The following is a 9,929-nucleotide window of genomic DNA, read 5'->3' on the forward strand; positions in this document are numbered from 1 at the left end:
TCAACAACTTTTAACGACAATTCCAACTAATAATTATTTTTTTTCAATTTATTTGAGTATGACGCGGTTCAAACACATGTAATGAATGTCCTGCTTGAACGCTTCAAAGCTACTAAAGAAGATGTGTTTCTAAAACTATTTTCACGCACAAACATGAAAAATTTGGTTGCGTGTAAATCGGTATGTTTTACTCTCCAAAATCCTTACATAAGTTTAGTTATATTTAATGTTTTTTTTTACACATTAAATTTTATCTAAATAATAACAGCTAAACCTACTATAATACATTCATAATAGAAAAAACATGTCATTGAGTTGATAAATATAAATGTATTAAATATACATATGTTATTATCATTGTTAATATTACAAACATTTGTAGCTACAACAAAATTTTAAACCACATATTCATTACTACAACGGACAATATTCATTGTGTATGTTGCGATTGTGAAAATTGTGAGTATAGATGATTGGTATTATCATGATAGCAAATGTCATACAGCAGTATACTCTGACGGAGCATAATATTTTTGTCCAACATGTAACAAACACGTAACTCCGACCATACGGTAAACTCCATTTTGAAATAATAAATTACTTTGTTCAATAAAGAATACATTTAATTTAAGTATTGATGTTGTGTTTGCCTAAGGTACAAGCTGTTGATGAATGTTGCTGATAATATTGGATTTGCAACTATGACAATTTTTTATCGCGATGATATTTCTTTGATCAACAAAAAAAGCAATGAAATTTTGGATGAAATGGAAAAGGTACACATACATTTAAAAAAAAGTACTTTTACATTGAAAAATGAAATCATAAATATTAATTTTATTTTAAATAAATTGTAGAACGGCTGCATGGAACACCCCCCAAAGAAATTGGTGATTTATTGCACAAGAAATTTCTTTTCAAGGTTGAAGAGAAGGATATATTCGAAAAGTGGTTCAAATCGGCATTTAATGTGCTCAAAATTTGCATGGAACCACAAATAATTTCAAAATTCAAGTCAAATTTACAAGTGCAAATATGATGAAGAAGATCAATGTGGAGAAGATGTAGAACTATTCCATTTATGTTGCTTACACATAAATAGCCTTTGTGCTAAACTTTTCTTTATATTTCTTTATCTGCATTGACAATTTATACTTTTTTGGGTTGACCTTGGTGGTCAATTTGAATCATTTTGACAATTTTTAAATTTTTCGTATATTACCCACGATTGTCAATTTTTCAATGAATCGTTGTCTGTTTGAAAATCTTAGTGTAGAATTATATATATGTGCTTTTCACACAAAAACACATTACTCTGAAACAACAACAATAGAATAATTGGCAATTTTTTGGTACACTAAACCTATATGCTAAACTAACAAAATAACACCCACAAAACTTTAAAAAACCAAAAAAAAAAAAGAACGTAACTATAATTAATAAATAAATATTAAACAATTTTTTTTAAAAAAAATAAGAACAAATTCCCCCGTGCAAGGCACGGGTTAAAAACTAGTAAAAGAAGAAAGGGGAATGAATCCGAACAAGTAACTTTATACCGGTATAAGTGTCGAGCATTTATTTTTAAACTTATGGCTATAATTTTGTATTTTATTCTCTGATGTTAAATTCTTACTTTTTGGGATCACTGAAAATTGACTGAGCTAACTTGACTGGGATCAATCACAACCCCATGTACTGATTCTGAGCGGCCTAAATTTCTATGGGGTCTTGTAGTAGGAGTTGTTGATAGCTCAACACTTTGAGGAATTGGAACTTTCTGAGAGTGACCACTAATACATAGGGCACCAGTATCATCTTGCTCCCAGTATACTTCTACCATACAACCTGTGGGGTTTTCTGCAGACTCTGTTCCTGGAATTCCCACAAACCTAGCTCCTACAGGAATCTGCACGATTATTTTATTTATCAGCACAAAAGAGCGTTGTCATAGTTGAAACTTATATTGAATTGAAAAGCAAAAGGGCAATCTCTGAAGAAGTGAACTCTAAAATGTTGAGAGATTTTTTAGATTTAGTGATGTACGTTGAAAATTGAACTAGTGGATACATAAACATTTATATTCACTGTGTTAAAGAAATTAACATAATCAACAAGAGATCAACCTCTTGAGAGGTATATACTGAAAACAAAATACAGTTACACTTACCTGAACAGACTCTCCAGATGTTAAAGTCAGAGTTACTAAGCTCCCTTCAGCTGCAGCACTTTCCAGCTCTGCTTGTTTTGCAATGTTCAAGAAGACTTCTTCAAGAGTTGTGAGACCAAGCTGAATGTCAGATATGCCAAATTCTTCTTCTCTATCTTGGAGCTCCGAAAAAAAGTTCTGCTTGGAAAGTAATAGCAATGTAAGACAACGCTAACCGATATAAATAAGCACAATCTTCTGAGTTGTGACTCATTTGGTGTGTGCTCTATATAATTCTCACTAATATATAGCCACATTGTTGCCCATTTCATCTCGTTTTTATGTTACCTAAGAAATTTGCAGCCTTATGTTAAATATATGAAGTAAGATTTTGTTTACATGATTGCAACTGCAACTATGAGTCGACGGGGAATGTAAACTAACGAGTTATACCTGAGTATAAACTGTGACATTAAGGCATACAAAGGATACATTTGAAAATATATTTTCATGCAGAAATAGAATACTGAACAAACCAAAAACATGTTCCCAAATTATTAGAACAGGATGCATAAATGAAAGGTCATTCTTTTCATTTTAGGCAACAAAGAATCAGTCGAGTATTTTTCCATTCAAATTACTCACTTAGAGGTGTTTCAAGGTTAGGTACAAAATTTAATTAGAGGTGTTTCAAGGTTATGCACAAAATAAGTTGGCTACCCACTTAATGTGATCTCCGAGCCTCGAGGGGATTAGTCTATGGCTGCCGGCTGTGGGGATACCTTCGGAAACCAAAAATAAGTTGGCTACAGTCTATTCTAATTACAGAGTAAGGATTTAGAACTTCACATGATCAGCACAACCAGAGTAACTAGTGTGACTCAGAAACTAAAAATTATGCCAGTGGAATAACTTAAACTAGAAATTTCCAATAAAAGATCTGCTTCCATGCTAATCAGTCTTTTAGCAAAAGAAAAGATTCAAACCCTGGTCTTGAAAAGCTTATTTAAAGGAAATGGAATCAAGGACCAGAAAAGATAGCTAACCGTCAAGCGTGCCTCTCTGTCATGAGGAATCACAAAAGTAAGGAAGTTATTGTTCTCCTCTTTTGGCACTACATCTAAATGCTGTCAAAATATTTCAGGGTCAAAAATCAATCCTTTGTTCATCATAAGATTTTAAATCAACAAAATTATTCATCTCACATTCTTGAAGAATTGCTTTACAGCCTCACGATGTTCTGGTGATATTGCATCTCCATTTGCAGGATTGTTTTCAATATTGTTTCCATTGAAGCTGATATTAGCAATAAAACCAGTTCCAAAGCGTGACTTTAATCTGATTGAGGTGCCAATGCAGCGGAGCCTTCCCTTTGCCATGATTCCTATGCGGTCACTTAAAATGTCAGCTTCTTCCATAGAATGTGTTGTAAGAACAATGGCACGCCCTCTTTTTGCATTTTCAATTATGTCCCACACATGCCTCCTCGTTATTGGATCCATACCAGTAGTCTAAAATAAAATTGAAAGATTAATCTTGTAACCCAGTTGACAGAATATATGCGTGAAAGGAAATAACTAGCTTTCCATACCGGTTCATCCAAAATGACTAATTTAGGGTCACCAATAAGAGCAATTGCAACACTGAGACGACGCTTCATTCCTCCACTGTAACTTCCAGCTCTCACTTTGGCTGCATCTGTAAGTCTCACCTCAGCCAATGATGTATGGGTAATCTACATTTATCAGAACAAAAAGAATTAAAAGGAATGAGATATAGAATCCATAATAGTTAAAAATTTCAAATATTATGAACTACAACAATTAAACTCCTCTGCAGGAGAAACAAAGTGTGTGTGTGTGTGTGTGTGTTTTGACTGTACAGAACAATGTCAGGCCTGGAGCAGACATACTGATTTTATGGAAGTTGGGGGTAGGCCTTTCATACTAGCAAAGAGTTGGAGGTGTTCTTGGCCAGATAGTGCATCCCATAGGATATCAAACTGTAGATTAGAAAATTCAGTAACAGGTCAGTCATCAGTTAATCAGGAGAGAAGGGACAGTCATTGCAATTGAAAATCATATTTATCCAATCTTAATGTGGTAAATAATGTGTCTATACAATGCGAGAGAGAGAGAGAGAGAGACACCTGGGGGCATACTCCGATAAGCTTTCGAATGTTTGACATCCCTATGGAGCTTCGGATGGAATGTCCATAAATTAATGCTGTGATACAACACTTCAGTTAATGAGGAAATTGAAAACGTTAACTACCACTTGATACCAACATTTTGCTTAATGAATGGTCAATGTAGTGCATGTCTGAAATACAGTTTGCATCTCTTAAACCCGAATTTGAGGTGTGTAAACTAAGTTTCATCCACACAAAAAATAAAGTTTGACAAAATCACATTGGCTTATATTTGAACATGATTTTGAGTCTCAAATGAGGTTTCAGCAAAAGTAAGAAAAAGTTTCTTTCCCGTTGTTTCAAACTATGGTTTGCAAATTATTATCCACACGTGCTAGTAGTAATTAAAAAGAGAGACAGGGAGTATCACCATCTCCATCTGTTACTGGAATTATCCCTGTCAAACAATTGATAGCTGTAGTCTTGCCAGCTCCATTGGGTCCTAAAAGACAAAACAACTGATCCTTTGCAAAGTTCACCCACAACCCCTGAAAATAATTTGAGAATAGCACACTGCTCATCATCCAAGTATATTTCACTCTCAAAAGGGAAAAAAAATTACAGTAATAACTAATAACCAAATTGCCATATTAAAACATGAAATTTTTGGGAATTGTGATAGGAATAAATCCCGAATTTCTGTGAGAGGAGGTGTAGGAGACCTCTAGGAGAGCCTAACCATAGGAGTCATTTTCATTGTACAACTAACTCAGTAACCAACATAGAGTTTGTTAGTTAGTAGTTACACGAGAGGATAGTTAGTTTTAGTAATATAAATAGGGGATGGTAGTGCTTAGGAGGGGTATCCAGATAGTAATTGGGCAGTAGAGAGAGAGAGAGTGGAGCCTCTCTAGTCTCGACAACCTTTTGTGTCTCTATTTTCCTAAGTTCTGTCTACATTGGGCAGGTTAGGAAATTAGGGTTCTTCATTAATAATACATTCAATTTCTTTAGTTCTTTCATTTTCTGGGTACCAATCCTATCAATTGGAATAAGAGCCTTCCACTATCTCATTCAGCTACAAGTGAGCAGTGTACATTGCAGTGTTTGTCCGAGACTAGTCAAAGGACTAGTGCACAGCTAGTCTGCAAGGTCAGTGGGGCTGCGAAGTGTGGTGTGGTTGTTAGGCTCCAAATGTAAGGTATGGGACTTGAGTCCCACATTGGAAGTATGAGATTCTAGTGAGGCTTATAAGGCTTTGAGCTCGCCAACTACAATGGCTAACTTTGATGGTATGGTTCTCCTGAGGTTCTTATCACATTGAGGTAAAATAATAGCAACATAGGGGGAAAAGTTCAGTGGAGAAGCAAATGAATATTCATGATCACCAAAAATGAAAATTCAAGTAGAGAAGATTTCTGTATCTTAAGTTTGTATTGTGATTAGCTGAGAGATGGATAATAAGATCCATCTTGCAATACAACTGCACCCAGACTACTCTAGAAAAATTTGTCATTAACTATCTAATCCCAAACGCTTAAAAGTTAAAACACAAAGAATCCTTTTGGTTAGAAAGGTGAATAATGCATGGACTTATCTTAACCATGTACTAAGAAGTCACTCATAGAAAGAGAATAGCTAAGGTCGAACTTATGACCACTACTGGTAATAGAAGCTTTAATGTTATGTCATGAAACAATTATTCCCAAGGCTTAAGTGAAAGCATGTAAATGTTTTATATCACAATTCCACCTTGAAAATTTGTTGTATGAAAACAAAGGAACAAGAAGTTTCTTTCTAATAACCGAACTTTAAGAATAAAATATTAAAAGCAACCAATCTACCTTGATGGCATGGTAAGGAGTACTTCTTTTACATTTACAGCAGCAACCAATGTTAAATGCACCAGAATATGTCTTCACAATGCCATGTATTTGAACAGCTACATTTGTGTCAACCACACCTTGTGCTAGTTTCTGTTTCACAGCATTTTCTTCTTCAAGGACATCGTCATCATCTGGTGTACTATGCTCTGCATGTGGGACTGAAACGAAGCAACTACAAACCCCACCCTCTACAAAAGGAATACAAGGAAACAGGGAAGAATATTTAAGATACAAAGAGCAGGAAGGAAGAAATAACAGACACGAAAATTAATCACCTTTCACTTTCTGTCCTCCTTTTCCTGTCCAATAACTGGGATTTAGAAAGTATAACACGGACTTCCTCACACCCGATGAATCTGGGATAATATTGTCAAAGTAGATGGCCAGAATAAACCATATAAAGAACGTAGCCAGAAGCCAACTATAAATATCATTCTGTCAATGAAAAAAGAAATACTAAGTAACTATCGAAGTGGCAAGTGAAACTACTAAGTCTAAAGGGATTGTAGGAATGAAAGAAAATATAGAAGAACTATGGAACAGAAAGTAAAACGGGAAAGCAAGTCCAAGGCTTCTTGGGTCTTGGGATTTAGAGGTCAAACTCAAATCAGTGCATACAATTGTTATCACACATTCTTCATCGTTGGGAGCACATTCTCCTCGCCTACTCCAGCTAACACCATCATCTTCAGCAGTTGCAACTGCCTCTGAAAGCAGAGTCAGAGCTTGAGCAAAAGGATTAGGCGGAAACAATGACCAGATGCTACGGAAAGTGCTAGAGATGCTATCTGTGTAAGGAAATCCTGCTTGTACCACGAGCTGCAATCAGAAAGATAATAGACAAAAAAAGGAACATGAGCATTCCATCTTCTGCATACTCAATATAAACCTTGCCAAGAAAATGAGCAAAGGAATCATGCCTGAGTCACAAAGCCCACAATAAATATGGAGAAGCCCACAGTTGTCGCCGATGATGATTTACTAATGAAAGCAGATAACATGAAGGCCAAGCCAGTCTAAACCAAAAGAAATTATTACACATTAGAAAAAGAAAAAAAAATATAATCCCAGTGATGAATAAGCAGAAGGTGTAAATGGTAAAGCTAGAACAGTTCCAGCAAGATTCTCACCATGTTGAGTTCAAACAGGAAGAACAAAACAAATACAACCGCAAAACTGTTCTTCAAGAAAAAATCAAACTGAAACATCATCCCAAACAAAACTATGAGAAGGGATGATAAGATGGTAACAACAGCCTCCCAGGTGAGCCAGGATAACCAGTAGGCAGAGTCGTAAAGGCCCATCACGTTCATTGCCTGTACCAAACAATAACAGCAAATAATATAATTGGTAAAAATCAAAAACAAAAAGATGGTTATTTCAGCTACCCTTATACTGAGATGGTAAACAACATAATGGAGTGAAATGAAATGAAATAGAATCGTAACACATATCATCGTCGGCAATATAAATTATGCTCAAGAACTGAATTTATCCCATCTCATTGACTCATTCCATCCAAAGAATGAGACATAACAAGTCCTTTTCTTCACTCCATCATCAAAACACCAAAACACATCAATACCTGGCGAAGCTTAAGCTCTTTCTCCCCAACCAAAGCGCTCATCTGAAGAACGAAATTAAACATGGCAATCGCGAGAAAAAATGCAGGTCCTATCGTCCCCACAGCAGAAAAAGGACTCTGAGCCGGGTGCGCGAATTCCTTCAAAAACACATTCCAGCTGAAATTCGGGTCTGAAAATAAAAGATTTCATCAACTCACCAATCATACCAAACAACAATAATCAAATTCTGAATCAATCATCCTTCAAAAACTAACAGAATTCCCATACCTCCAATCAGGTATCTGGCAATTTCACGCTCCGCCGCGAGCTGAAGAGGGAGCTGAAACGAAGCAGTAGGGTCCTCATACTTCCCTCTCTTCTGCACAGCGGTTGAATTCGTCTGCAACCCATAACTGAACACAGTGCTGTTCTTCTCAGCAAAATGAAGCGCACCAGGACAATGCATAGGGTTACTCAACAGCCACGAATCCACCTCCATTTTATCACTGAAACTCTTCACCTTCGACGCCGGAATCGGCCTCCCAGGGTTATTGCTCATGATGCGGCGAACGATGGTGCTAAACTTGGGGTTCGAGTCGCCGCTCCAAACGAAGTCGTAGCAGGGAAGCTTGATGAAGAATTTCTCCTCGCATGGAGGAATCGGAGGAGACGGTTGCGACGGAGGATCCTTCACGCTCTTGTATTGGGATGAGGTTGAGGTTTGCGCTTCGATTGCTTTGTCCACCGCGAATATGAGGAAGATGAAGATGAGTGGTGAGAGTACCTGCAGCAGCGTCGCTCTCTTGCTCCGCCATGAGAGCAGCGCGTTTTTTCTTAACAGCGCCGTGTATTGTTGTAACACCAGGGGGAAACCGCTGCGGGTGGCGGCGACGGTGGTGGTGCTCATTTTGTTGTTTTGTTAGAGAAAACGATTTGAAAGTGATATATATAGAATAGAATCATGAGTTGAAATTGCGATTAAGTTTGTGATTGTATACTAGAGGCACAGTTATGAGTTTTCCATTGGAGGAAAACTGGAAAGTCTTTGATGGTGAAGTCACGACTGTGATTTGAAAACCATGTAGGATATAGTAGTAAACAGTGTGTGAGAATTTGGGTATTTTTTTATTGCGAAAGGGTGGGAAAGAAACTACGGAAGCAACGTGGAAAATCGTGATCGGCGACTTTTCGTTTTGCGTGTCATTTTCAGATTAGAGGAATGGACTGAGCTAAGTTTGCGAGTCCGTCCGGCCATTATTGTCTTGTAAGAAACAAGTTTGTTTTACATGATTAATTAATCATAAGAAGAAGACAAAAAGTACGAAATAGAATGCATGAGATATGATAAATAGAAAATAATGAAATAAATGGAAATTAAAATGAGTAAAATTGAAATGGTTATAAAATGGAGTGTGAATATATTAAGGCAAGTTCGTTTTACAAATTAGTCACGTGGGTTGTTTCTTCCGTGGAGACGGTTGGCTAAAGAAAAAAAAAATAGTAAGGTGTGTTTAATAATACTTCATCACTCGATTTTTCACCCCTTTGAATGTACTTCATACATTCCTGATTCTAAGATTTCATTGAGACAACATTTTTACTAACAAATCGTTCAAACTCAACACGTCCCATTTCTCTTTTATTTATAAACGGTTCTGCAAAACCCTAGATATAGATTCCTTAGGTTGTTTCGAGAATAGAATGTGTTCAAAAAAGTTTATACAATCTTCTATGTCTATCATTAATTAATGTATTGAGTAGTGTGAAAAATAATTAATTACAAGTGGTAATCATAATTTTAAAATTATAAAAGTTTAATAAATGTAAGGTTAAATTTTGAAACCAATAATAATTTTTTCTAAAGTATAGTAAGAATCTTATATAAAGGGACATCGAATTTTCTCTAATGTGTCTTACAATTAGAAACGAAGGAAGTAGTAAAAAATGAAAATGCTCTTATTTATGTTCACTTTAGGATTCTTAAAAGCTGGAATGTGATGGTTGGCCCGCGCTAAATGTTGACGGGTCTTCCTTGGACAACCCGAGGCGGTCCAGGGCTGGGAGTGTTGTTCGCAACGCAGCTGGGGTATGGCGTTTTGGCTTCTCAGCTTTCGTTTGAATCTCAAAAATCCTAAAGGCTGAGCTTCTTGCAATTTTGTCTGGGTTGAGGCTTTGTTGGGAGTTGGGATGTCGGAGGA

At 36.3% G+C, this 9,929-nt stretch overlaps 1 protein-coding gene across 1 annotated transcript; it reads right to left on the reverse strand.

Moving 5' to 3' along the window:
* Window positions 1-1,421: 1,421 nt before the first annotated feature.
* On the reverse strand, window positions 1,422-8,852 carry LOC130738999 (ABC transporter A family member 2-like). The gene is made up of 15 exons (XM_057591233.1): window positions 8,020-8,852; window positions 7,752-7,921; window positions 7,297-7,482; window positions 7,087-7,182; window positions 6,785-6,985; window positions 6,442-6,601; window positions 6,125-6,354; window positions 4,711-4,828; window positions 4,299-4,375; window positions 4,062-4,151; window positions 3,741-3,884; window positions 3,355-3,660; window positions 3,196-3,276; window positions 2,171-2,347; window positions 1,422-1,909 (listed from the first exon to the last, which is right to left on the reverse strand). Exons 1-15 carry the CDS (start codon window positions 8,636-8,638, stop codon window positions 1,646-1,648), a joined length of 2,919 nt encoding a protein of 972 aa, XP_057447216.1. The 5' UTR covers window positions 8,639-8,852; the 3' UTR covers window positions 1,422-1,645.
* Window positions 8,853-9,929: the final 1,077 nt, after the last annotated feature.

Source organism: Lotus japonicus, chromosome 1 (genome assembly GCF_012489685.1).
Source record: "Lotus japonicus ecotype B-129 chromosome 1, LjGifu_v1.2".
NCBI lineage: Eukaryota > Viridiplantae > Streptophyta > Magnoliopsida > Fabales > Fabaceae > Lotus > Lotus japonicus.

What these genes read in the sequence shown, in the direction of transcription:
- LOC130738999 (XM_057591233.1), bottom strand. Translation starts at nt 8,638, where the DNA reads ATGAGCACCACCACCGTCGCCGCCACCCGCAGCGGTTTCCCCCTGGTG. An exon ending in TTGTGGGCTTTGTGACTCAG is followed by an intron (nt 6,986 to 7,086) that starts GCATGATTCCTT and finishes TTCTGATTGCAG; the next exon opens with CTCGTGGTACAAGCAGGATT. An exon ending in CTCCTTACCATGCCATCAAG is followed by an intron (nt 4,829 to 6,124) that starts GTAGATTGGTTG and finishes AATTATTTTCAG; the next exon opens with GGGTTGTGGGTGAACTTTGC.